Here is a 26,718-nt window from a genome sequence, read left to right as displayed (position 1 = left end):
AGCTCATAACAAAGCCAACCCATGGCATTTGACCACAACTAAACAACATGCAAAAAGAAAACTCATTACAAGAACCACCTGAACTCAGGAGCGCTGGGACCATCCCTGAGTCGCGAAGTAGGAATATCCCGAGGGTCAATCTTGACACCCGATCGGCGATCACGCCTCCTGTTGTCCCACATCATAAACATTCCCATGCACAGAGTGATGAGGGCACCGGCAGCGCCGAAGCAGGCCGTGGTGATGAGAGCAGGCTCGTATCGGGGAGCATCCTGAGTACGGAAGATGTTGCTAGAAACAAGACCCATGACGTTGGCCAGGGGCACACCGACAGAGGTAAGCGTGATACGGCGGCCTTCGTGAGCAATGTTGTTGTTGTACCAAGTGGACAGCAAGACGGAGGGAGCAGAAGTTCCCCAGCACATCATAAAGGTGGCAAAGTAGGCGACGTGGATCTGCTTGGTGACGTCGTCGATGGCGGCGTAGATGATGAAGCCGACGAAAGTGAAGACGTAGCCCAGGATAATAAAGGGGAAACGCAGGCGGGTGTAATCCGAGCAAAAGGCAAGGACGAGCAGCATCACGGCGCCGGTGACGTTGGGGGCCACGGTGTAGAGGTTCGTCTTGACGGTGGAGTACTGCAGGCGGGCGATGATCTGGGGCAGGAAGAGCGAGACGGACTGGATGGGCACGCCGAGGCAGATTTCGATGAGCAGGAAGCCGTAGGCCCAGGGGTAGGTGAAGATCTTGAGGGCCTCGCGGAAGTTGAACTCTTCGGCGACGTCGGACGAGGAATCGACCTGGATACGGTGAAAGGCCAGCGAGCGCTCGTCTTGGGTGAGGAACTTGGCCTCGGAGGCGGATCGCGGGAGGTAGAACCAGGCGAAGATGGCGAAGAGGAAGGTGACGCCGCCCTCGATGATGAAGAGGTAGCGCCAGACGAGGATCTTGCTGTCTTTGATGTGGAAGACGCCAAAGGCAAGCAGGCCGGAGAAGGCGTTGGCAATGTTAGACGCGGCGTAGAAGATGGCCAATCGTCGAGCCAGCTCTCCACGACGGTAAAAGGTGGTCAGGTAGTAGATGACGGTCGGGAAGAAGGCGGACTCGGCCATTCCGAGGAACCAGCGCACGGCGAAGATGCCGCTGAAGTTTTGCGTGGCGGCGGTGCAGAGGGTCATGGAGCCAAAGGTGAACATCATGATGGGCAGGGCGCGCGAGGCTCCGAACTTCTTGGCCAGCATGGCGAAGGGGGGAGCGAAGATGACGTAGGGCACGAAGAAGATGGAGACGACGAGGTTGTACTGGTTGGACTTGAAGTGAAGATCTATAAAGGAGGGAGTTTTAGTTTGATGCCATCAGGAGATATGAACTTTGTATGAAGGGGGGAGAGGCGTACCGCTGCTGAGGCCCTTGGTCTGGGCGTTACCCAAGTTACCCTTGTCGAGGGCATTGAAGAGGTCTATCAGAGAAAAATGAATTAGTTGCTGAGTTGATTTTATGGATGGTGGCGGTTGTCAAGAGATGGAAAAAGAGAGCCTTTCTCTTTATCTTCATCAAGATACGCGTGTCCAGCATCAGGGCGGGAGGCTCGACTTACACATAATAGCCAGCACAGGCAGGATGCGAATATCAAACTTGAAGCACAGAGCTCGCTCGGCAGGATGATCGACAACGCGCGCCGTCTCCTCCATCAAGCCCTCCTTCTGGCTCTCGACCTGGTCGAGGTGGTCGTTGGTGCCCATGTCCTTGGACACGGCATTGTCGACCTCTTGGACGGCCATGATGACGGCAACGTTTCACAATTGATACAAATGTGAAATGAAAACCAAATAAAGAATTAATAGAGATATTAATTCAAGATGGCAAGCCCCTCTGATTTGTGATTGATGGGAGGAGGAGGAGGAGAGGAAAGACAAAATAAAAGGGCAAGGCCGCGAGCGTGTCTGCGAGGTTGGGATGCGGCCGGAGCTTTTATAACAAAAGTCTTAGCTCAATGCACACCGACCTGCTGGAAGCGCTCAAGAGCTCTCTTGTCACCCAGGCTAGTAGAGGGTCGTATTGATGATGCACAGCTGATGGCTGACAGGCAAACTCAACCATGCATAGAACCTGACAGATGGGAAACGGAAACGCGGCAGCAGGGGGGGAGGATGCCGGCCGCTTTTTATGATAGTAAATGTAACTCTAGATAGCAGAACGACGAGAAAGTTGGTCAGTTGAGAAGAGATAGACAGCCATGAGCATCCAGGGGGTGGAGTTTAGCAAGAGGAAAAGGGCCTGGTCCATTCCAGCTGATGATGCTGTTGCTTCTGGCTTTTTGGTTTGGCTCCAACAAGGAACAAGTCCAGGTCGTTTGACCCCCTCCCGCCGCACCCCCCAAGCAGTTTTCGGACGCGAACAACTAACTTACTAGCAAACTCCGTAATCAACGGCCGGGCCACCCATCAAGACAGAGTCCCGGAGATGTGGAAAGATTGGGAGGCAGATACATCCAAGCTCCCGTCTTGTGCAAGATAATCCCCTGTATCCACCAACCCCCCAAATCTCTTATCTTAACCCTCTTTCTCTAGATCCACGCCAGACAAGGCAACAGGATGCTGATGGGCAAAGAAAAAAGAGGCGCAACGGGAAAAAAAAGATGGGCTATCTATCTAGGTATCAGATAGGGTTTTTTTTCTTCTTCCTCAACAGGACAACGCGCTGATTTGTTATGCTTTAGGTGATGATGACTCGACCCTTCTCGAAGCGAGACACAAGGAAGGGGAAAAAGAGACGGCGCGTTTTTTCCCATCCATCCCCGGATCAAGCCACAACAGCCTATTCCCTTTTTCTCCAGAATCCTCTCCGTGGGGAAGACGAGAGAAAACCTGGAGAAGAGCAGGAGACCCAGGCTTACCCCACACTTTGTTTTTTCACTCTCCTCCCTTCAATATACGGAGTATGGAGTAGCATGTGTTTCTATGTGAAAGCGTGACTAACACAAATGGCCCAGCAATGAGTCGTGGGAGGGGGGCCCAAGCGCAAGCAAAGAGAAGAGGCGAGAGACAAACAACTCCAACAGACCCCCTTCTCGAATCGCCGCCAATGCCGCTAGCATGGTAGATCCATTTTGCTTTAAGCTTGGTGGGGGAGGCCAGGGGGGGAAAGTTGATAGAAAGAAAGCTGATGGTGGGTGAGATCAAGGCCGTTGACGGGCTCTGCGTTGGGACTGCTCGGATCCATGGAGCTTCGAGATACATACAATACTTTGTCCCCCATACACAAACTACCTCTTGTTCGTGTAGACCAACACAAAGTCACTATCACTCATGATGGGCGATTCTATGCAATCTGTGGGACCCTGGACAAAGTCTCTCATGCTCGTCAATCTATCTCGACGCCACAAACGCTCATTCTCGGCCAAATACAGAAGCTGACCGCCATTCAGTGGGGGAACGCGCATGGGGGTTTGGATTATGGCCGATATCGAGAAGAGATACGAACGGGGGTTATTGCCTACACGGGGGTCAGGCCTGCTTGGCGCTTAGCCAGCCGTGGTCCAAAGGCCGGTCCAGCCATGGCATCCCTGCGTCCGAAGCTGTGATAGTCACGGTCCAATCAAAGGGCGTGGCGCATCGATGTGTTTGGGGGTTTGGGAGGGGGTCATCAGCCTGAGGCGATGAGGCCCCCAATGGGTGAGGAGAAAGAATGGCGATTTGGGGTAGCAAGGAAGAGTCAGTCAGCTTGGGACCCTCTCTCTCACACTCTTGTGGTGCTACTATCGACAAGCTCACAAGTAGGTACTCCATAGTAGCAGATGTTGTTAGTAAGTAAAGAGGCTTGAATCGTCCCCAAAGAAAACGTGAGCTCGATTACATATGACAATGCAAGTATACATCCAATCAGCAGCGAGAGCCACTATTCCCACTCTCCGGCGGGGAGCTTCTCTCCAAGCTCGTGCATCTTTATCCCATCGTTTTCCAGCCTTCATCTTCCCTTCTCTCCTCTTCTCACTTTTCTTCCTCATCAAACACCTTCACACCACAGCCCAAAATGTCTGGAAAGGAGCCCGTTCTCACCTCTAACGCCCCCAAGCCTCTGCCCGGCATCTACAGCCAGGCCATCAAGGCCAATGGCATGGTCTTTGTCTCTGGCGCCGTGCCCATGGACCCCGTCACCATGGAGCTGATTCCCGGCGACATCCAGGCTCACACCGTACGTGTTTTCTAACTTGAGAATGGGAGATGATGAATATTGCCGGCAAAAGACAAAGACAACTGACGAGTTTGAATTTCTGCCCAACAGCACCAATGCATCAAGAACCTGTCTGCCATCCTCGAGGCTGCCGGCACCAGCCTGGAGAAGGTCGTCAAGGTCAACGTCTTCCTGGCCGACATGGGCGACTTTGCCAAGATGAACGAGGTCTACAGCACCTACTGGGGCGACGTCAAGCCCTGCCGAACGTACGTATTTTACTTTCTTTTCCCTCTATTCACTTTTGCAGTCTTTCACAATCTCTTTGGCCTTTGATTCTCGTCCCTCTTTTTGGTCTTGTTACCCCTCCATGTCTTTCCAAGGGCGCCCCGCCATCGGATGCAACATTGTGGTGGGGGTCTGTGAGAGGAGAGGAGCTTTGAACAAAACAGCCCATGTCACGTATTGCATTCTTGTGTATCCAGCATTTCAGCTGTCCTTGCTAGCGCGTCAAAACGGATGAGAGAATTGGACTAACGAGTTGTGCTTGCAACAGATGCGTGGCTGTCAAGACCCTGCCGCTGAACACGGATGTCGAGATTGAGTGCACTGCTGTCCTGTAAATGGGATTTTAGGAAACAAAAAGGAAATACCAAAAGGAATGAATAAAGGAAAATAAAATATATAGACCAAAATAAAGGATTAATTCTCCTCATCTATTGCTTCCTCATTTGTGTGCTGTGTCACGTAAATCACATCTCGCGCTCCAACTATGATTCTCTCCGTGTAAGTGAACATGACATGTCACGTCAAGTCAAATTTAGCCGGTTCATGTCCAAAAATGAATGCAAATCAATTTGTCGAGTTATCCCAAAAAAAAAAAATACATGTTATATATATACGCCTCATGAATGTATTTCCAAATGCAAGTGTCATCAAACCCCCTCCATCTCTCTTCCGTCTCTTCAATGTTGGTTTACGCAACGTCTGGCAGCGCATTCTCCACGTCCATCATCTCCTTCATGCCGTCCGCAATGCTCTTGGCCTTGATCTCATCCGGTCTCGGCAACGGTCTCCGCGTGAATCCTCCGTATCCAAAGTACGACTGCATCGCCGCCTTGACGCCCACAACACCCGTCTGGATGGCAACCCAGTCGCCGGCGGCCAGAACAGCCTGAAGCGCCGCAGCCTCAGCCGCCTTCTCCGGACCGGCCTCAGCAAGGCGGAACAGCTTGACGTTGGCTCGCGGCGAGACGTTGGCCAGGCCGCCAATAACACCAGCCGCGCCACTGGCATGAGCGGAGAGCGTAAAGTCGGCGCTGCCGGCGAAGCAGAGGAAGTTCTCACCAGATGCCCGCACCGCAGCGGCCACGCGGCCCAGCTTGCCCGTGTTGCCGCAGGTGAACTTGCAGCCGACAATGTTGGCGTGGCGGCTCAGGCGGATCAGCACGTCCGAGTTGACGTCGATGCCGGGAGTGGCGCCGGGATAGTTGTAGATGAGGATGGGGATGGGCGACTTGTCGGCAACAGCAACGAAGAAGCTCTCGACCGTCGAAGCGTCAAACAGGCCGGCGTAATAGCTCGGGGGCAGCACCAGCGCATAGTCACCGCCGTTGGCGGCAGCGTCTCTACACAGGCTCACGGCCTCGACGACGGACTGGGCGCCGCAGCCGACAATCAGAGGCATGGACGAGAAGCCGGCGGCGTCCAGGGCCGCTCGCGTGGTCCGGGTGATGGTGTTGCGCTCCTCGTGAGCCAGATGGACTGCCTCGCCGTTGGAGCCCTGGACCGCAAGGCCTGCGACGCCTGCCTTTGCCAGCCGGACGGCGTGCCGTGAGACTGTCTTGACGTCCAGCTCGTCTGTCTCGGGGTCAAAGAAGGCCACGGTGGGCACGTAGATGCCTCGGGCTAGAACCCGTGCTGGGCGCTCGCCATTTGCGGCGGCCTCGGTGGGAGTATAGGCAGAAGGAGACATTGTTTGTGTCTGATTTAGAAGATGATCTTCACACTCTTATTTCAAGAAGATGATATGATGTGTTATAGGATACAGAAGAACCCGTATGACGGTAGGTAAAATGAAGAGAGGTGAGACCTCAGAGGATTTAAACAGTATGCCTCACACAAGAACAAGTCAACAAGAGAGAAAACAATCCACACAATCTTCAACCAGAGTCAGGTAATAATAAGGGAAAAGAAGAAGGAAGAAAAGGAGGAGGACGAGGGGAGAAAGGGAACGGGACGCAAAGCATTACTATTAGCCCGGTACCTACATTAGCAGCCCAGCAACCCGTGTCTCATCCTCTTTTTTCCCCATACTACGTATTATTACCGACACGTCCAAACAGAATGCTACTATTGATTTGCCAATGTCGTGCTCCATGGGCCGAGAGACACCAAAAACCGCAAGGGAAAAACGGCGGTACCCCCACGCTCCCCATACTTTTTTTGCCATTCGCCCATATGTGTGTACGGAGTAATAAGGGAGAAAGGCAAGGCAGAAAAGAAGAGGGACTGCTGATCATGGGGAACAACGGAGTAAGACAAAATTCTCCATATTATTTTTCCTTTTCGCTCATCAGGCGTTTCTCAAGGCTCACAATCCGCCGAGTGCCCAGTCCTTTCAGGTTGTCTATCCCGCTTTGCAACTAGTTTCAACCTTGTTTCCTCCCACAACTACTGAAGAACCAACACTTGGCTGGCGATTTTATTTTGCTCGAATCAGGCATTAGGCGCCACCATGCTGGAGAGTTTCCCCGTCTTTTTGGGGGGTGGGAATGTGGGGGAATTTGTCCAGCATTTGTCCAGACTCCACTGATATCCCCTGGTCGTTGACATGGTGAAGAATCGCATTCATTCCGTACATGTGATTATCGGTACCTTGCAGCCGTCCGTACAGGAACTCGACGCATCCTGATGATCGGGCAGGAATCTACTGTTCTTATTCCGTTATAATTATCCTATTGGAAGATCCGGGGCTTGCTTGTTGTTCCTTTGCTGCGAGATTCCTTCTTCCGGGACCGGCCGGCACCGACGCCCCTTGCTCACGTCGGTGGGGGTCTTTTTGATCCTCTGACCTGTGCTGTTCTATTCTGTGGAACAAAGTGTCACGGATGAATACTGATGTGGTTTCTGTACAAAATCAAGAGACAATCATATTGTACAGAATCAAACAAGTCTCGTTGCTCCACTGAATCAAACAAATGCCATGATATCTCATTCAAGTCTATAATAATACAATCGTCTACCACCCCCTGGCCTTGATCCAAACATCCACAATCTCATCCTCATGTCCAGCATTATCTTCATCCACCACGAAATACCATCCAAAGTGACTGCTTGTGATACATGCATGGTTCGGCCACAGTCTCAGCAACTGTCCCGCCTCCACCGCATCCCCCTGAGGGCCCAGCCCCTTCTCAGTCTTCCGCTTGCCGGCAGCCCACGTCAAGATGCCGTGCTCCTGTGCAAATCTGCCCACCGTCCAGCCCTCATAATCCTCAACGTCGCAGGAGGGCATCGGGACATTTCGTCCCCACGGCGTTACCATGGCCATGCCGTCGTATGCCTTGCAGAACTCACGGCCCAAAGCCAGTCCGCCCGCCCCAATCAGCGCTTCATCTGTGCCGTTTGTACCGCGGCCGGGATACACGCCGTGAACTTCAGCTACAATGGTGAGGGCAATATCTCGCCATGACAACTTGGACGAGGCCATGCTGTGTGCCGCCAGTTGCTGTAGATCCAGGGTCGGGTACACACCCGCGTGGATCTCCACCGCATGGCCCTTGCTCTTGACTGTCCGGAACAGCTCCGCCAGCTCCGTCACAGCGGCCTGCAGCTCCGGTGTGCCAGTCTCGCGGTCTTGAGCCTCATCCGGCTGACCACTCAGAAGGTTCTGTACTGCCAGAGCTGTAGGAGATGCTCCCGCCGAGACAACCAGCGTGGGCAGAGTGACGCCAGTCTCCTTGGCCTTGGCAGCCAGTCTGTCAGCGCCGCTCAGCATGGCATCGACCTCAGCCCGCAGCATCTTGACTGCAGCTACACGGCTATCTCCTCCATATGAGTGTCCGGCATGTGAGTAGAGTCCGGATAGCACCACAGCTCCGGCCTTGTGAGCTGCCAGAGCCGCCTCGGCAACCTGCACGAAGCGCTCGCTGCTCTCCACGACACCGGCTCGCTTTCCGCCCATGTCGATCTTGATGTGCGCCAGCGGCTTCACACCGGACTGCTTCTCCAGCTCTGCTGCCGCCGCCAGCTGTGCGGGATCATCGAGAAGAACTGAGATGCTGCCCTCGCCGAGCACCTTTGCAATTGCCGCCAGCCGCGGTACGGCGCCCTTGGAGATGGGCAGGCCATAGACAAACTATCCAGGTATCATGAGATGTCAGCTTCAACTAGTATCATATTTGCCAAGGAAGAGTAACACATACGTTGACCTGCCGGCCCTTGCTCTTATACTCCTCCAACAAAGGCAGTATAAACTCGGCCTCTGAGAGTGTCGAGATAATCAAGTTCGCGGGCCTTGTCACATCCTCTCCAACTTGCAGCCTTGTCAACTCGACAGTCTATGATTTAAAACTCAATATTAGCAACATCATCAACACACTCAATTCATACGTGAAAAGGCAATTCACCTTGTGCGTCTTCACGTGTGCCCTCCACCCCAGCTCCAGCTTCTGTACCGCCTCCAGCATCCTCTCACAGTTCCGCCTCGCCGCTGCAACGTTCATCACGGCCGCAGGCGTCGGCACGTCCCGGATCGACTTGCCCACAAACTCCTTGACCAGCGCCTCCTTGGGCGAGGTGGGAAAGAAGACGAGCGACGACATCTTTGCTCAATTAAGCAAGCCGTTGAATGAGAAGCAGAAAAAAAGACACAAGTTTAATGAATCGTCAATGTCCACAGCTGGCTCAATGCTTCAGCCTGTTCGCCGGATGCTTGTGAGAAAAGCAATAGAGTGAATAAAGAAATCGTCGCTATACTGTAGCTTGCGACATCGGATAACTGCGGTCCAGCTCAATCTAAGCTCTCCATTTCATCCCCATAATAGCTTTGGCCCCTCAATCTGCATCACGTTGCCCCTCATTCTTCAGGTATTACTGATGGTCATTGTGTTCCCCCACGACAGAAAAGGTGGCACTTCTCACCACTAGCAGAGGGGAGAAGCATACGGTAATCGGTGGGGGTCACGTACGATATCGAGCAGTGGACCAAATAAACGGGACTCGAATTAGTAGGTAAGAATGAATAACGCATCTCATTGCGTCTCTGCCTATCTACAGAGTATTACGTCTATCTATCTCTATCCAGTGTATCTGATTATACATTATATGTCTATCTTCATCTATCTAAAGCTACCTCGTATACATATCTGCGGAGCATCTGTATCTACTAGATTTAGTTGCACTTGTTCTATGAAACATCCACTCTTCCATAAACACATACTTCCCTAAATTCGCAGTAGGGTAGCAACACTTTTTGTCTGTCCTTAGGTAACACCTGAGGTAAATACAAAATGGTACCGCGATATACGACTTAATGTAATAATTCCATACAAACTATCGTATTGAAGCATATAGGATACGGAGAGTTGCCTTTTTAATCCTTCATGTGGCTTCTGGCCCGATATCAGATCCTGAAAGAGGGGCACTACGAATGGCTCAACTACATGTACAGACATCACATCGTGCAGTCGTTACCGCGTTAGTAGCCTCAGATACCTTCAGTCGCCTGTAGTGAATTCAACTTGTCCGTTTCATTTATTAATAATACGTGTGTCTAACTCTATCACCGTATTTGGCGTCCTCTGCATAATTTAGTAAAGTGTATTCATTGCATTCTGGCCAAGAGACTTCAAGTATCTGCTCCTAGACGAGCTTCTTCTGCTCTTGTTAAATCTGCTCCTATCGCTACCTGTTTTCGCGTCCGATATCATCAAGTACATACTAGTAGCAAATTACCTACCTACAACACGAGGTAGTCAAGGTACATGTATTCAAGTTTAATATTCACAATATGCCAGGTGCTAGCTTCCTACATGTATGCAATTGGAACGCGGGATGCTGGACAGCTACTACCTTTCAAGTTATGCTTCGCTTCAGAACATCCTTCTTTTCCACTTCATTCCACCAGCTACATCGCCTGCACAATCGTCTCCGTGACTTTTTGTTTTTATTTTGTTTCTACATCATCACTTTTAGCTGACGCACATGCTCCCGACATTTGCTTATCTTGTTTTATTTTTTTTTTGCCTTCGTAGAGGATTAGCTGTGTTCATCATGAAGGAATCAACAAATGTTACCAATATTCTCTTTATGACCGCTTTTAGTGAGTGCCCTGTGCACAACCGTCCGCCTTTATTCAGCTCCATTCACTCTACTATAGGTCGGAGAAGCGTCTAGATTTTCTGACAGAGTAATCTTCTAGGCGGTCTTCTCATCGGTTTCAACCTGGCGTCCATGACGGGCATCCTCGATGTCATGAAGTTCTCATCCGACCCAACGGTGCCGTTTCAGCGAGAAATGTTAGCCTCCATGATACCCTTTGGCTCAATAATGGGGGCTCTCGTAACTTGGCTCATCGTTGATCAGTTCGGGGCACCGAAGACGTTGGGTTGGGCCACTCTGGTGTGGGCGATTGGAAGCGGTCTCATGGCCAACTCAGGAAGGCTTACGCTTCTGAGTATCGGAAGAGGCATAGCCGGCGTCGGGGGTAGAATGCTCAGTGCGATTGTGCCTGCATATATGGTAATGAGAGCTTCCTGTGTTGACAAGAGTTGGTTGTCGATGACTGAGAGTCAAATAGGTTGAAATAGCCCCAAAGGAAAGTCGGGGATCATACATGAGGTATGTAGAATCCGTGCTGCCATCACCGAAGATGTGCTGACATGACAAAAGCCTCCTATACTTGTTCATTAGCCTCGGTATCCTGTTGATAAATGGCATCCAGTTCATGGCAACCCGGCTCCTTGGGGACAAGTTTTCCGGAAGCGATCCGCTCAACGACCCGCGCCCTGTGGTTTACGCTCTTCGAATCTCATATCTCCTTCAAGCCATCCCTGGCCTTGCATTCCTGCTGTTTACAATGTTCTTGCCTAACAGCCCGTATCACCTTGCCTACAAGGGCCATTGGCGCGAGGCCCACGAACTGATGGCTGCGCTGGAAAATCGAAGGACGACTGATTCCAAAGTTCTGGCACACTATGAACAAATGCGACAAGAGATCCAAGCTCGACGCGCGGATGGACAGCCTCAGCTGCGAATGTTGTTCCATCCTTCGGAAAGGTATAAGCTCATACTGGGCATGTTTACGCAGTTGTGGAACCAGCTGTGTGGCATACATGTTTTCTTGTGTTTGTTGCCCCAAAGTCCAAAGGCTCATCATCTCATGGTACACGCATGCTGACATGGCCCTCTCAATTAGACCACACTACCTGGACCATAGGTTCAGCGGGAGTCGCTTGGTTCCATTTGGCTGTGTTCTTTATATATCTATTCAACATCCTCAGCACCGCGATGTCGGGCTCGACACTACCGGATGGTGTGGGTCGGCGACCGACACTGATGGCCGGCTCCATAGTGATAATATCATGTCTTATGACAATGGGTGAATATTACTCAAGCCCATCACAGCCATACCAGCTAACCTCGCTCCAGGAGTGGTCCAGGTCGCATTTACCAAGCTCAACTTGGGGGACCTCGAGGGCACTTACTTTGACGACATCCCCTATGTCATCCAAAACCCCGGGGCTTCCAATGCCGTGATGGTTCTTGCTTCTCTGTTTATAGTCACATATGCGGCTACATGGGGCCCAACGTCTTGGACCTATTCAACAGAGATACTCCCGCCTTACCTTCGCAGCAGAGGGGTTGCGCTGTGTACGGTGTCCTATTGGGTCGGCAATTTGATCATGAGCCTTGCGGTACCTCGCATGCGTAAGTGAAGAAAGATATTAGATCGTTTTTCTTTGAAGAGTAAAGTCAGCTAACACTTTGTGATTCGGGTCGGCAGTCATGAGGTTCGAGTACGCAGCTTCATTCTGTTCTCCTTTTCCCCCTTACTGGGCAGCAATGACACCAAGAAGACTTGCTGACATGGAGATTTTGACAGTGCCAAGATATACTACCTATTCGCCCTCTGTAGGTGATGCGATCTCTGGATGATGTGTATGTGTATAACATATGGCTGATGAGGTGTCTAGTCAACTTCTTTGCTTTTTCGCACGTGGCGGCTGAAGCTCGCGAGACCGAAGGAGGCCCGCTGGAGGAAATGGACGATCTCTTCAATTCAGGCCGCTTCGCATGGGAGAAACAGCCGAGGGGGGTCAAGTTTGATTTCTTGGTATCACGGTTTGAGAATCACCCGGCTGTGGTTGACAATACTGCTGCCGGGCCGGAGCAGGATAGTATTGAATTGGAATCAATGGACGGCAATACGATCGGCAATACGATCACCAATACGATTACCAATGGAGCTGCTGTATAGACTATGAGTTTTCAATATGGATGCTATTCAAATAGCATGAATTGACTAAATACACTACTATTATCGCAACCCATAGCCACCACGAGACCTTCCCTCTCCGCAGCTCTGCATAAAGCAGCTTCTGCAGTGAGGAAAAAGTGGTGACCGACATCACCGAGAGTCCATCAAGCCCAGCCGTAAAGGCTGCCATCAACAATAGCTGTCTGGGAAAACAAGAGAAGCGTAATTCCCGACAGCCTTGTCGACGAGGCTGAACAAGGTTTTTGTATATCTGCATCAATAGATAGTCAGCGCCCAATAGATCCCAACACCCCTTTTCCTTGCATGTCACTGCGCAAAATGTTTGTTCGTAGTTAGCCAAAAGAAAAAGAGAAAAAAAATTGACAAGAAATCGATCGATTCGGCTCAAAAGCGTAGACGGTAGGTTCATATAGTCGCGCGATTTCCCTGAGGTTTCCATTAGTTGGCAGCCACAAACAACCGCCCTGCCCTGGCCATAGTAGAACAGTATATCAAAGCACTGCTCTGGATCCCTCCGTCGCGCCTAATCGTCAAAAGATGTTACTAGTACATAATTCGAATCAACAGAAAAGTATCAGGTCCTTCCGCCCTTCCCCTTTCCCCCCAAGAAGATCGAAAGGCATTATTCTTAACATGCCTCCATTATATGCCAATGTACTCTTTCGTAACAATTGGGTATCCATAAAACGCCAATGCCTCATTAGTCGTCGTCATAAATGCAGCGTATACCTTTTTTAGATATAGAGGTGTGGTTGGATTTTAAGCACGCTTCTCATGTATGTGCTGGAGAAAGTTTCGCTGCATCCTGAAGGATGAGTAGTCTCCCCGGAAAATCACATCGAGGATGCCGCCGCACTTGGCATCTTTGGCGACCTCTTTCATGCGGCGCTGCAGGGAGATGTAAGCATCGTGGAAACGAGCCGTGACGCCGGGCATGTTTGATGAGGAGCCAGCGATGTCGTTGGCGGGATTGTTAGGATCAATGATGGAGAGGCGGTTTGTGTTTTTGTACGCAAAACTGGTGACCTTGGACTAGAGTTGGGGAGTTGTGAGTTAGCAAGAAGGTAGACAAAAGAAAGGTGAAAGAAAGTACCTTGGGGATATATCCAACAGGAGCAGTAAGCGAAATAGCATTCCTCTCATAGTTAAACTGGCGCCCGTACAGCTCGAAGAATTCGAGGAGCATCTCTCCAAGATGGTGCTCCGGGATGAGGTTGCGGCTCTGCACCTGGGGCATGAGCTGCAGCATGCTGACGACTAAGCAGATGACGGTAAATCCTCCCAAGCCTCCGTTGACGGGTTCGTTCAAGCCCCGCATGAGGAGAAAGTGCTTGATCAGAGTGACGAGGATAGGCATTGCTGGATACTCCTTCTTCCAGCGCGCAAAAGTTTCAATCGCCGTGACTCCGCCGAGGTTCTCAAAGGATACGTCAACTCTCAGTCCGGTGGCCCTGTCGACGAATTTGACGAGTGGGATTCGAGCGTGGGCAATAACCTCGATCGCATCGAACTCGGCAATTCGCTGGGCTACAAGAAACTTGCGGAACTTGTACAGCCAGCTTCTGGCGCTGAGGTACGTGGCAGGGCCGCCTCTCATGAAGCTGGCGGAGCATACGACCATGTCCATATCGGCAGTTGGGAGATAGAGGCCAGACATGAAGGAGCCAAACGGGAAAAGCTGAGCGCTGGCAAAGTTGCGGTCATCCCTCTTCATGGCCTTTCGCAGGTTGTCCACCAGGCGGTCACGAATCGCCTGCTCAAAGTCACAAGGCTTGACAAAGTGGTAGAAATCCATAACTTCCTTGTGCAGACTGAAGCAGAGTGGTTAACATATGAGATAAGATCCAGACACCTAAGCAGGGTGAGCAAACAAGATGAACAAGCTTACCGAAAAGGCATGTCCGTAGTGGCAGAGTGGTCGACAGTTGCCCATGGGCAAGGCTCTTCGTGTGATTTCGGCGCCCAGTTTGGCACCAAGTCTCCCTTAGATGGCTTCATGTTTGCCTTCTTGAGCTGGCCGTAATCTGGTGGTTGGATGATCTCGTCGTCTGCAGTTCGCTTGCGAGAGCCAAGAGGACCCGGGGTGGTATGGGTAACAACAGGTTTGTTTGGGAGAGAATTTACGCCCGTGGGAGGAGGTGGAGGCTTGCTGGGAAGGCTGCCAGAAAATTCCTTTCGAGGCGTTGGTGGTGGCTGAGAGTCAACCTTATCGTCGTCTGAAGCTTCGTCGCCCTCCTCGTCACTAGGTTCAAACGAAAGGAAATCTTCAGCCTTTGACGTGGCAGCGGGCTTGGCTGTAGCTTCTTCCACCCTGGCCTTGCGGATAAGCTTCACAACGTCTCGCTTCTTGCGAGTGGTCTCGTCTGGACAAGGCAGCGCCGTGTATGGGTCTGGGTTTGACCACTTAGGAGTTGCTTCAGCAGACTCGTCGGCCAAGGCCGTGCGCGCTCTTTTTCTAGAGGGTTCTTCGGTATCAGACTGAGACGATCGTGACGAGATGTCCATATCAAGCTCGTCATCGTCCGATAGCTCGTCCAGATCGCGAAATTTCGCAGCCTCGTTGTTGTGCACACTCTCCTCAGGCACGTCAGTAGCGATGCCAGCGATCAAGGCGCGTTCAGAATGATGGGGCGGCGGCTGCCAGCGGGGTCTGCCAAATCCCCGTGACGGGCCGCCTCTTCTTCCGTCCCTTCGAGGTTGACGGCGATGTGACGGCTGGCCGGCAGGCGCGTATTCAGAGATGCCAGCTGGTTTCTCGACGCGGAAGGTAAAGTCTCCCTGGGGCACGGCCGGCCGGTATGAGTCGCTGCCTCCACGGTCATCGCCATATGACCGAGGACGATGGTCTTGCCTCCGGTCGCTGGGCCTCCAATTATCAGAGTCATGATAGGGTCTGTCGCGCGACTGGGAGAATCTTGGTTCCCTTGGTGGTGAGCGTCGGAAGGAATGGCGGTTTCGGTCGTCTGCATAGCCATTTCTCGGGCGGTCGTCGTTGCGCCGCTGCGGTCTATTTCGCACCATGTTGGGCTATGATTTCAAGCAAGTTCACTATGAAAGTAGCCTGAGAAAAACAAAATAACGCGATGTAAATCCACTGCGTTTATATGACGAAAGAGAGTTGGGAGAAAAAGTATGCGTGATACGACAAATTGTGGTTGCTCGTTATCAGCTTATCAGCGTGAATGACTCAGCAATATTCGCCGCCATCAGTACATATATTCATTTACATCCATGATTAATGAAAAAGAAGAAGGCAATTGCACTGTAGATGTACGATTTAAATTCAGGTATTTGTAATTTTTTGTCAAGTAATTCAATATCTCCACTGGAAGGCTGGATGCTTCCAGTCCAAGTTCTCAATCTGCTCATCCGTCAAGCCAGCCAACGCCGCATCAATATCCTTACTTCCTCGCTTCTTATTATCCCGCTTCATCCACACCAGCATCAGCGCAGCCAGCACCAAGACCGTCCCCGACGTTGCCAAGTTGAGTCCATTTCCAATATGGTAATTTGGTGCGTCAAAGGGGAGAAACGCCCAGCTGCTGATCAGACCCCCGATGTTGCCCATCATCACGTTGGTGCCAATGGCTGCGCTGCGGGCTGTGTCGCCGACGACATTCGCGGCGACCTGTGCGTTTGTCAGGGGCCCGAGGGCGAACGCGGAGGAGGCGATGAGGAAGGTTGCACCGTAGCGGACTTTTTGGTCCGTTGAGCCAAGGAACATTGCGTAGCCTACCATGACCATGGGGGCAGAGAGGACGATGAATATCTGGCGTCTGTCGAGACGCCAGCTAAGCAGGGGAAACAGGACAGTAAAGAAGGCTCCCACTACATAAGGGGGCACGGTGAGGAGCTGTTGGTGGATGGTTGTCTTGCCCTTGAACAGAGTAGCGACGATTGTTGGGGCGAAAAAGGCCAATCCCTGGACTGTGATGTTGTTCAAGAGGAATATGAAGGCTGTGCTAAGCGTCACAGGGTTGAAAATGCCCCTCGTAATCTTTACTCTGTCCATGCTATCCAAGACTGTAGTGGTACCAACCCGCTCAGACTTGACACGGGCGATGGCCAGGTCCTTTTCTTCCTGTGAGAGCCAGCGCGCAGTTTCTGGGCGGTCCGTCAGGGTAAAGAAGCCAACCAGGCCAAGGCCAATGGTGATGATGCCTTCAACAACGAAAATCATGCGCCACGACTTGACGCCGCCAACGTGATCGAGCTTCAAGATGGCAGATGCCAGCAAACCGCCAAAGGCCCCTGCCAGCGGCGACATGACAATGTAGAGAGACAGTCTAAAGGCCAGTTCGGAGCGGCGGTACCAGCGAGACAGGTAGTAGGCAATTCCGGGCATCATGCCAGCTTCAAAGATTCCAAGAAGGAAGCGAACGCCGGCGGCCTGGGCCATGGTGTTGACGTAGCCGGTTGCCAGAGAGCAGACGCCAAAGAGAAGTGTCGACATGGGCAGAAACCACCCGGGCCCGATGTATTTACACGCCAGGCTCGCTGGGATCTCGAAGACGATGTAGGAGATGAAGAAGACGGATATGACGGCGTTGTAGTCGTTTCCCTCTAAGTGAAGATCACTCGCAAGGCCGGCAATTCTTGCATTGCCTATGCATCACGGAGTTTGATTGTCAGATCAAGGACATGGAGATGGAACAGGTGTCTCGGCATCGGCTTACCAATGTTGGCACGGTCAATGAAGCAGAAGAGATAGAGAAGAGCCACGGTTGGGACGATGAAGAGGTCAATCTTAAGCCGTAGCTTGCGCTCAGCTACGGCATCATATGCGACGAGAGCCTCGCCATATCTTCAACACATTGAATCTTCATCAGTAATAAGTCCAAATACACAACACACGGAACCCGAACTGAAGATTTTCAAGATGCAGGAGTTGGTAGTGCTCACCTATCTGTAGCGGCTTGGCCTTTTTCAGCTGCCAAGTGCACATCTCGCGTCGATATTTCAGTCTTTCCGCCCTCTGTCTTAACTAACATTTTGATATCTTAATGAAAAGATGCGGCTGGTGAGCCTTTTTGTCAAGTTCAATATCGTGCTGAAGTTTTCAAACGGGGGAGGGAGAAAAAAAATTTACGAGCGAGGGATCCGAAGTTCACATGGAAAACCCGCTAGCCAAGCTGCATCTGCAGGAAAATTGATTTGTCGCGGCTCCCAACTCCTTCTTGTCCAGGGGACGGCAAAGGTAGTAATGCGACCTTGCCGGGATTCATCTTTCCTTATATCTCACTGCGATTCCTTAAAGGAACATGCATGTGGCTTTGCATGAAGAAGCGGCTGGGTGTAACCCCAAGGGAGCCGAGCCGCTATTAGTGAGCCATCGAGAGTGCGACCAACACCAAAAGATAGCTGTGGTCCAGAAGCCAGCCATCCATCCCTCTGTCCACCACTCACAAGCCTACGATGATCGGTAGTAGAAAACGGCTGTTGAGCATTCTCCTCAAAGGCATCAAATTGGAGAACAAGCGTGTGTGCCAAGTTGGTCCTATCCTGGACCGCTGCCGTCATCAGCCAGTCGTTTGGGGCCGGGTAAAGTCGCTAATGCGGCACGAGACAGCATATTTTATGCTTCCCCGGGAGTTTCTAACCTTAAAAAGACGTTGACATCGCGGGGAAATTTCGTTTTCGATCTTGGTATTGGCATTAGTCAGTCATGACTCGGGAGAGAGAGCGTTGCATGAAGGTCCCTAGTCTGGACTTTAAATTCCATGCCAGGGTTTGCCTGTTGTTTAGATGGATGGACACGTCAGACAAACGGTTCAGGCGAGGTATAGTATTCCATAGTATTGGTCATGTCTTGTGAGGAGGAATAGGCAACCGTTGCTAGCAATAGTGTAATGATAGCGCGGACGCACGCTTATGTATGTTGGCAGTGCGTGTAGTAGTATCATTGTATGCATGTTGAGTGGCATTCCGGTAGGACCCTTGCATGGTGGCATCGCGATAAGTCGAAAAGAACCCCGAGATACCGAGGTGCGGCGGTCTTGGTGCAGTGGAGGGCTCAGCGCAGCATGGCAACGTGCCGGCTATTTTGGCTAGATGCAGAGGATGGATATTGAATTGTCTATTGCTAATGAGATGCGATCCATGTCTCAAGGGAGAAAGTGGCGCGAAATCCGGTTCAGTTACTCGCGCCAATAGGAACAAGTGGTCACACATCTATCTTTCTAGAAGCACGCTTCTCTTTGCGTGGCTGATTGTTGCTGGGAATCTTGGCTGAAGATTTAAACATCCTACCTAGACTACAGCTCGGGAATACTCAGATGAGTAGCCTCCACTACCACGCTCTACTACGCTCCTTAGTAGCACTATTTGGTAGTGTAAGCTTAACAGTCAAGAAGCCACTTTGAAGCTTGTATACATGTATATACTAGAATCAACAATGCTGCAAATAAGCTATAAGTTGATAGAAGCAATTCTGTATTGTGTCACAATTCTCAACAATAATGTAATTCAACGCCACGGATCAACCGACTTTGGATCTCATCGTGCAATGCCAATAAATGTTGGGACTTCTTCAGGGTAGCTTCGCATCCCCTATTGCATTCGACCGTACTCGTATTCCTCACCACGACAGATCTCATTGAACTTTGCGCCACAGATAAACCAGTATGGCGATCATGCGCCAATCATCAAGCAACTCAAAGGGGAAACCGAATGATTTCCAACATCGATCCACGCGGATAGTCTGCTTAGAAGCCTTATCCAAGGCTGCAACCAGATGCTTGCAAATACCGGCACTCTGATTGGTCAATCGCCACGCCACATCCTCTGAGCCAATGGGCATCGCCGCAATCTGACCCAAATCGACGGTCATCAGCCCAGAGGCGTCAAGGCTGAGTGGACCAAGCATCAGGTACAAAAGACGTCACTGTCCGGCTTCTAAGCTGGACATCCTGATCAAGCGATTATCTGCATCTTTCTACTCCATATTCACAGTCCATCAACAAGACTTTTAACGATTCTTCCAATCCTTCTTCCTCAACCAAACACAACCGTCAAAATGACTGCTACCAAGGCCTCTACTTGCTGCCGCCAGGGCACCGACGCCGAGTGTGCTTGTGGTAAGTTGGAATACACCAATCCACTCTCAGCTACACCAAATCTAACAGAAATCTCAATAGCTCAAAAGGCCACCTGCTCGTGCGGCAAGGAATCCGCTCTTCACTGCTCTTGCGGCAAAGCCACCGCCGAGAATGCTGTCGAGGGCCCGCGCTGCTCGTGCCGTGCTCGTCCCGCCGGCCAGTGCACCTGCGACCGCGCCTCTACAGAGAATGCGCCCGTGACAGGCTCAACCTGCCAGTGCGGTGCTCGACCAGCTGGTAAGTGCTCATCTATTCGTATATCTGAAGTGGAAGAGTTGGACTTGTGCTGACTTGTGACGCTTTAGCTGCTTGCACTTGCGAAAAAGCCACCGATGGCGGCTACAACCCTGCCAACGAGATCGACTTTACCAACTTTGCCAAATAAAAAGCGATCCATCTGCCGAGAGGTGCTTAATTGCTCCTCTCCCTTCTTTAAATCATCATCTCTTTTAATATCCTCATTTGAGACTGCGGTCAAGGGTGGCGTTCAGGGCGGGCAACGGAATGCAGGACTACTGCTGGTTTATTACACTATTTTGACTTGGCTGCACGCTTGCAGCGATGGAGCTGCATGTTGCATGTTGCATGCACTTATTCGAACGAGTTGCACATACATAGATTTTGGCAGGGCGGCCGTCGCCTAAAGTGCGGGAGCCTTTACTATATCGGGCTTGGGCCGTGCCATTTGTTATTGTTGACATGCACAACACATTGGGACTGGCGTTGTGTGGCACCATATCCTCCCTCTGGAGGCATTGTATACTAGATAGCATAATAAAATGAATGCAATCAAAAAACAATTCAAAGCAAAACAAAGAAAAAGACAACAAAGAGGATGATGAACTCAATCTGAACGTGCTAGCCTCGATTGGGCACAGACTGCGGCTCCTTGCTGAGCAACAAGTGAGAAGCGCTGAATCAATCTCATTCGAAAGTCAGCACATCAGGTCACACACGGGCTATTTGCTGGTATTATGTAATTTCGGGCTGTGATTCACCGCCCGCGCGAGGCGTCAAACACGCCGCTCATTGGCCACCGCCAATTTAACTGCCGGACAAATCAAGAGCGGTCAGCCCTTTTGAGCTGTAGCTCTGGTAAAGTTCCTACCTTGTGTGGAGCCACTTCTCTGTGCCACCCACCAGGGCTGGGCAAAAAATCTCACCTGGTCGCGTCCTGCCATCGTCGAGCCACTCCTATAACTACCACAGACCACCTCGCAGCGTGCGCTCCATCTCTTCATCACCATCAGAATAGAGTAGAATCTGATTCGGGGTCCTTTGGAAGCGCTACATCGCATTTATCACAGCAATTGAAGCTTCCTTCGCGCTTCCGCGAGCACAACGCCCGAGCCCGTCCATTTCCCCCTTCGCTTATCAAGCAGACCCCAAAGCTATCCATATATCAAACCAGCGCGTCGCGATGCCTCCCAAGGTCGCAAAGCCCGCTGCCTCCAAGGCGGCTTCAGATGCCAAGAAGCCTGCCGCGACCAAGGCCAGCGCAAAGGCGACATCCAAGACCGCCGCTACCACCAAGGCGACAACAACCAAAGCCGCCAAGAAGGATGAGAAGCCAGCCAAGGCCAGCGCAAAGGCCGTCGTCAAGGACAAGACTGACGAAAAGACTGAAGATGAGAAGCCCGTGACAAATGGCGCCCCCGCCGTCAAGCGAAAGGCTTCAGAAACGGAGGACGAGCAGGAAGACGTCGTCATGGAAGAGCCCCAGCCCAAGAAGAGCAAGACTGACAAGGAGCCACGCGCCGCACCGGCCAAGGCCAAGAAGCCCTCTTTTCCCGAGATTGGAAAGAAGATCAACGACGCTCCCACGCAAGTTCTGGACATTTACGTCTTTGGCGAAGGTACTTCAGGCGAGCTCGGACTGGGAAGCAAGCGCATCAACGGCAAGAAGCCCATCGATGTGAAGCGTCCTCGACTCAACGACAACCTCTCGGCCAAGACAGTCGGAGTTGTACAGATCGCATGCGGCGGTATGCATGTCGTTGCGCTTACTCGCGATAACAAGATTCTCACTTGGGGCGTGAATGACCAGGGCGCTCTGGGTCGAGACACAAACTGGGATGGTGGATTGCGGGACCTCGACAAGGCTGACGACTCCGACTCAGAGGATGAAGACGACACCGGCATCAACCCCAAGGAGAGCACGCCGACCGCCCTGTCTGAGGAAGACTTTGCCCCCGGCACCAAGTTTGTTCAGGTCGTTGCTAGTGACAGCGCCTCCTTTGTGCTCACGGAAGACGGACGTGTCTATGGATGGGGTACCTTCCGATCCAGCGATGGTATTCTGGGCTTTACGGAACACGTCAGGGTTCAGACGCGACCTACTCTCGTTGCTGGCCTGAAGAACATCAAGGCTCTCGCCGCCGGAGCCAACCACATCCTCGCGCTCGACACCAAGAACAACGTTGTGGCCTGGGGATGCGGCCAGCAGAACCAGCTCGGCCGACGCATCATTGAGCGCAACAAGATGTCTTCTCTGATTCCCCAGGGAGTCGGCCTGCCTCGAGGCAAGATTGCCAAGATTGCCTGCGGCTCGTACCACAGCTTCGCCATTGATAACAAGGGAGCCGTTTGGGGCTGGGGCTTGAACAACTTTGGCGAGATTGGTGTTGAGAGCAACGCCGGCGAGGACGATGCCGTCATCCTCAAGCCCGTCAAGATCACCTTCCTCGCCGACCACACCGTCACGGGTATTGAGGGTGGTATCCATCACTCTCTGGCATGCACCGAGAAGGGAGAGCTGTTTGCCTGGGGCCGTGTGGACGGTTACCAGGTTGGTTTTGAACTCGAGGCCATCGAAAAGGTCGACAAGGAGTACGTCATCCGGGACGAGAGAGGCACTGCTAGGATCCTCATTAAGCCCACCAAGCACGAAGGCAAGTAGATGTCCCATCAGGATTAAGCTATGATTTTATACTAACCATTTCCCAGGTATCTCTGATATCGTGTCGGTTGCTGCCGGTACCGACAACAGCTTTGCTATTAGCAAGGACGGTAAGGCATACTCCTGGGGCTTTTCGAGCAACTACCAGACTGGCCAGGGCACCATCGACGACATCCATGTCCCTACCTTTATCGACAACACTGCCACCAGAGACAAGAAGATTATTGCTGCCGGCGCTGGTGGACAGTTCTCTGTCCTCATTGGCTTGGCCGAAGACGTGCCCACTACCAACGGCGAGGTGAACGGTGCTCACTAAATCATCAACTCTCGGTGATCAAATTACAAAGCCAACACACACAAAAAAAGGGCGATGACAGACATTTGAGATGATATTTGATATCATGCTTCAAGCTATATAAGCCTGCTACCCAGGATCAAGAAGGATCCTGTGAGGGAGCTTTAATAAGGGCTACTCCACTCGAAGGGTTATTTCCTTCTCTCCTTTTTTCCGAATGCATTTGTTTTCCATTGCCTCATCACAGAGAGGTCGGGGAAAACTGACGGACGGGGCTCTCTGTAACCTAATGACGTGATGGATTTGTTTCTGGCGAGTGGTGAACTTTTTCTCTATATATAGATCATTTTGCATTGTATAGCCGTACTTATGACATTGCTTTGTTTAGGCGTTGTGGTCATTGATTCTCATTGAGCTTCTCTCATAATAATATAGTGCTCATTCTTTCGAAAAGACTTTGTGATGTCAGTGCAGGTTAGGTGTAAGGGATGCCTCTTATATCACGTCGTATAACAAAACGGCGTTGCTCTAAGCTACGATGGGTATCTTTTACAAGGTCCTGGTAGTTTACACGGCTCTACGCTTTAACTTACATAGCTCGTGTACCCTTGGTTCATATTACCTAGCAGTCTCCTACAGAAGCAGCAATACGCAACGTGATAGAACCATGACGACGCTCCTCAAATAATAGACAAACACGGACAAAGTACTCCGTAGACAGTCACACAACCCCCCCGGCATTGCTAGCTCCCAAGCCCGGCTTTTCAAACCGAAAATACTCCAGCCGAAGTGGTATTGATTGGATTGATTCCACGTTGCATGCCAGGGGTTTTCTAGCACAAGCAAGGCAAAAACGTGCAACAAAATAGCGCCAAAAGCTACCGAAGTAGCGAGATTACAGAGAAATAAGAGGCTCCAAGGGGGACTGGCACGGAACACAACTACGGAAAGGCCATGGTATTGAAAATGGGGCTGGAATATTTTGTTCCCCTTGCTGAGAGATCTGGATCTCAGCCCACGATGTGGTTTTTTGGGGGGTCGATAAGCTTTTTTTGGGCGAAGGAGGAAAAGGGAAAGGGGGGCCACGATGGGCGTGGGTGTGTATGTTGATGGGAATGGAAGGGCCTTGACCGCTTGGGGGGCGTGGGTTCGTGCAACTTTGACCGCTTGGCAGTGACAGACAATCTCGCTGGTGTGCTCGATTTGATGCTACGGGTATCTTGGTTGGCGGTGGTATCTTTGCAGGGGATGGATGAGGATGTTGGAGCGTCGTGGGGGGATTGTGATATGGAAGCAACAGACGCGAAGATGGCGGTAAACAGTTCTCTTCAGGAGTATCTCGGCAGGCATGTGAGGTGGAAATTCAAAAGTATTCCCTCGCCTACTATTCGGAGAAGACACATCGGAATCCATTCGTCTTTGGGTGGACATCTTGAAGAGGAGAAGAGAGTCCGAAGAGAAAGAAATTGCCCCCCCAGCACTCCCACGCACACCGCTGCCCCAAGAGCGCCAGCCGAAGCCCGAGAGCATGGAGAAAGGAAGCAGCAAGCGGTGGAGTATATCGAAGCGAGACGAGCGTGTTCCAGATTCCAGAAGCTCCAAAGCTTACATGGGGCACCGGGGGGGCAAGCATTTTGCGGGCGATGGAGTGAGAGAGAGGGAAAAAAAGAAAAAGACGCTTGATTACGGCCGAAGTCCCCGGCTCACGGCAAGGGGAGAGAAGACCAGACCCCAAGATGCGGGCTAGACCGCGGTGGTACCTGAAGCAGCAGCAAATTACGGGTGCGTGTGCGAGTACATGTACCTTAACTCGGTGCCCTTATTTAGCACGGAAAAAGCCAAGAGGAGTCTAGAAGAAGCAGCCGAGATTGGGGGGGACTGGGTTCTGCGAGCAATTGGATGCGGTGGCTCCGGCTGCCACGGAAGGAGGAAAAAAAATAAGAGAGTTGAAAGCATCCATGAACCTTGGAAGATGAGCATGGGAAGGGATAATGGATGTGCTGTACCTGCAGCGATCCAGGGGCTGGATGCCTTTCTCGACGGCCGCGATTGGACCAAGACGCTGGAGGGATTCGCACCTCAAGGGCAAGGCCAGTGGACGGCAAATGGCGGCCCTGCAGCGCTATTGCTTGGCGGCTGGCCGTGCGCTGAGACCGCTGAACAGAAACAGGGCGGTTCCGCAGTGGCGACTTGGGAGCCCACGTTCGCGGTCACGGCAAGCGGTTTAGCGTGTTGGTGGCCGGTGTGCGTTTTGCCAAGGGGCGCTGAAACTTGGGAATTTGCTAGTATCAATACGCATTTGATAGTTTCTTGGACGTGATATTACTTAGATTGATCTATTCTATGGATAGCATACGAAAGACTTGGCGCATGATGGGAAATAAGAGAAAGATTTGACCAAATAAGACAAACGCCAGACATGAAATATTGAAATTAGAACAGTGTGGACGGACGTGGTGCGTATTGTTCCCGACCGAAAGACGGCTCACGAACCTCCTTGTTACAGAAGGTACATGATATTGAAACTTTGATGTGGGAAGACACCCATCTCCGGCTTGCCGCAATAGTTGCAATAAAGCAAGGAAACGAAACGGAAAACGTCAATTCTCACATGCACTTTACGTTTGCTCTTCCGTACTGTACAGTATGTACTTTTCATCTGCCGTTCCTGTACGCGGTACGAAGGTTCATTAGCTGCATGCAGCTTCTATCAATATTACGAGCGCCATCATTTCACGCAACCAGTCTCCATATCCGTAACAAAAAAAGCGTCATTTCCTTGATTTTGATTTCTATTTATTCCTCTGACACGCGGACCCGGTATTCATCGCCTCTCCCTATCCCTTTTTGCAGATCATGTTCGAAGGATGTTCGCTGGTGGCAAAGTGTTCGTACTGTACATCCATACGGAATACACACATGTAGCAATGACATTGATGGACTAGAACGGCATCAAATGACTTCAATCTCCCATAATAGCTCGTCCGTACCTTGCATATTGTGGCGCGGTGATCGCTCGGAGAATTGCCACTGAAAGATTGAAACGGCCAATTTCATTTTGCCCGTGTTCTTTCTTGCTTTTTGACACTTTCTAGCTCGTCAATGCGCAAATATGAATTTTTAAAAAAGGAAACGATGATGTTTCCGATACATCGCGATCTTCCCATCAATGGATTCTTTACACCCCCCTCCTTTACGGTGAGGTTGGCGGGCGGAAGCGTTTCACTTATTGCCGAGCTGTGTGTAGTACGAATCCATACATGCCCTTCGGCGTTTTCTGCTGCCTACCTGCATACTAATCTTGCCTCTTGTTGGTTTATCCCAATGTCTACTAGGCGTGTTCAGCACAGCTACGACAACGGTCTGTGTTCAGAATAGTGCCATTAACAAAAGCGGCAGTTGCTAGAGATGTGCCGAATAGCTCAAATAGCTGGACGGAAAAACCACCTGCACACCGGAGCAACACACTACTGTATTCTTGCTTACTGTATCCCGCCTCATCAGTACAGGTCATCCGGATCCATTGATGCTACCTTTCACCTGGAGCTGCATCAAGCTCTTGCTCTTCCCCCCCCCCATGTCAAGCGAAGCCTTGCCAAGACACAGTAGTTCTCTCTCAAAGGCGACACAGGGCCAAGCTTTGTGAGCCATTATAATCCCAGATCGGCAGACGCACGGCGGTTTGAGAAGATCCACCCGACGGAGCACTTCTTCTCCACTCCTAATCTTGCGTCTTTCTCCTTTTACCGCA

General features: G+C 51.4%; 9 protein-coding genes across 9 annotated transcripts; 4 read left to right on the top strand and 5 right to left on the bottom strand.

Annotated features, from left to right (window-relative positions):
- Nucleotides 1–65: 65 nt before the first annotated feature.
- T069G_03059 (major facilitator superfamily domain-containing protein) lies at nt 66–1,781 on the bottom strand (the record flags this gene model as incomplete). Its single annotated transcript, XM_056170269.1, has 3 exons — nt 66–1,324; nt 1,397–1,459; nt 1,598–1,781. The coding sequence occupies 3 exons, from the start codon at nt 1,779–1,781 to the stop codon at nt 66–68; spliced, it is 1,506 nt and encodes a 501-aa protein (XP_056031161.1).
- A 2,251-nt stretch (nt 1,782–4,032) lies between these two features.
- T069G_03058 (endoribonuclease l-PSP domain-containing protein) lies at nt 4,033–4,796 on the top strand (the record flags this gene model as incomplete). The annotated part of the gene is made up of 3 exons (XM_056170268.1): nt 4,033–4,194; nt 4,285–4,442; nt 4,730–4,796. 3 exons carry the CDS (start codon nt 4,033–4,035, stop codon nt 4,794–4,796), a joined length of 387 nt encoding a protein of 128 aa, XP_056031160.1.
- A 353-nt stretch (nt 4,797–5,149) lies between these two features.
- Nucleotides 5,150–6,148, bottom strand: T069G_03057 (dihydrodipicolinate synthetase family domain-containing protein; the record flags this gene model as incomplete). The annotated part of the gene is made up of 1 exon (XM_056170267.1): nt 5,150–6,148. One exon carries the CDS (start codon nt 6,146–6,148, stop codon nt 5,150–5,152), a length of 999 nt encoding a protein of 332 aa, XP_056031159.1.
- Nucleotides 6,149–7,414: 1,266 nt separating this feature from the next.
- Nucleotides 7,415–8,999, bottom strand: T069G_03056 (putative serine dehydratase domain-containing protein; the record flags this gene model as incomplete). The annotated part of the gene is made up of 5 exons (XM_056170266.1): nt 7,415–8,002; nt 8,072–8,533; nt 8,601–8,735; nt 8,805–8,846; nt 8,895–8,999. 5 exons carry the CDS (start codon nt 8,997–8,999, stop codon nt 7,415–7,417), a joined length of 1,332 nt encoding a protein of 443 aa, XP_056031158.1.
- A 1,450-nt stretch (nt 9,000–10,449) lies between these two features.
- T069G_03055 (sugar transporter domain-containing protein) lies at nt 10,450–12,655 on the top strand (the record flags this gene model as incomplete). Its single annotated transcript, XM_056170265.1, has 9 exons — nt 10,450–10,498; nt 10,598–10,917; nt 10,976–11,016; nt 11,089–11,522; nt 11,594–11,776; nt 11,827–12,105; nt 12,182–12,194; nt 12,281–12,309; nt 12,372–12,655. The coding sequence occupies 9 exons, from the start codon at nt 10,450–10,452 to the stop codon at nt 12,653–12,655; spliced, it is 1,632 nt and encodes a 543-aa protein (XP_056031157.1).
- A 780-nt stretch (nt 12,656–13,435) lies between these two features.
- On the bottom strand, nt 13,436–15,697 carry T069G_03054 (cid1 family poly A polymerase domain-containing protein; the record flags this gene model as incomplete). Its single annotated transcript, XM_056170264.1, has 3 exons — nt 13,436–13,708; nt 13,770–14,487; nt 14,565–15,697. The coding sequence occupies 3 exons, from the start codon at nt 15,695–15,697 to the stop codon at nt 13,436–13,438; spliced, it is 2,124 nt and encodes a 707-aa protein (XP_056031156.1).
- Nucleotides 15,698–15,989: 292 nt separating this feature from the next.
- On the bottom strand, nt 15,990–17,667 carry T069G_03053 (major facilitator superfamily domain-containing protein; the record flags this gene model as incomplete). Its single annotated transcript, XM_056170263.1, has 3 exons — nt 15,990–17,281; nt 17,353–17,480; nt 17,579–17,667. 3 exons carry the CDS (start codon nt 17,665–17,667, stop codon nt 15,990–15,992), a joined length of 1,509 nt encoding a protein of 502 aa, XP_056031155.1.
- A 2,024-nt stretch (nt 17,668–19,691) lies between these two features.
- Nucleotides 19,692–20,158, top strand: T069G_03052 (uncharacterized protein; the record flags this gene model as incomplete). The annotated part of the gene is made up of 3 exons (XM_056170262.1): nt 19,692–19,752; nt 19,813–20,010; nt 20,079–20,158. 3 exons carry the CDS (start codon nt 19,692–19,694, stop codon nt 20,156–20,158), a joined length of 339 nt encoding a protein of 112 aa, XP_056031154.1.
- A 1,035-nt stretch (nt 20,159–21,193) lies between these two features.
- On the top strand, nt 21,194–22,988 carry T069G_03051 (regulator of chromosome condensation (RCC1) repeat domain-containing protein; the record flags this gene model as incomplete). Its single annotated transcript, XM_056170261.1, has 2 exons — nt 21,194–22,664; nt 22,720–22,988. 2 exons carry the CDS (start codon nt 21,194–21,196, stop codon nt 22,986–22,988), a joined length of 1,740 nt encoding a protein of 579 aa, XP_056031153.1.
- Between the last annotated feature and the right edge of the window lie 3,730 nt (nt 22,989–26,718).

This window comes from Trichoderma breve, chromosome 2, assembly GCF_028502605.1.
Source record: "Trichoderma breve strain T069 chromosome 2, whole genome shotgun sequence".
NCBI lineage: Eukaryota > Fungi > Ascomycota > Sordariomycetes > Hypocreales > Hypocreaceae > Trichoderma > Trichoderma breve.
This window is presented reverse-complemented; position numbering and strand designations above follow the sequence as displayed.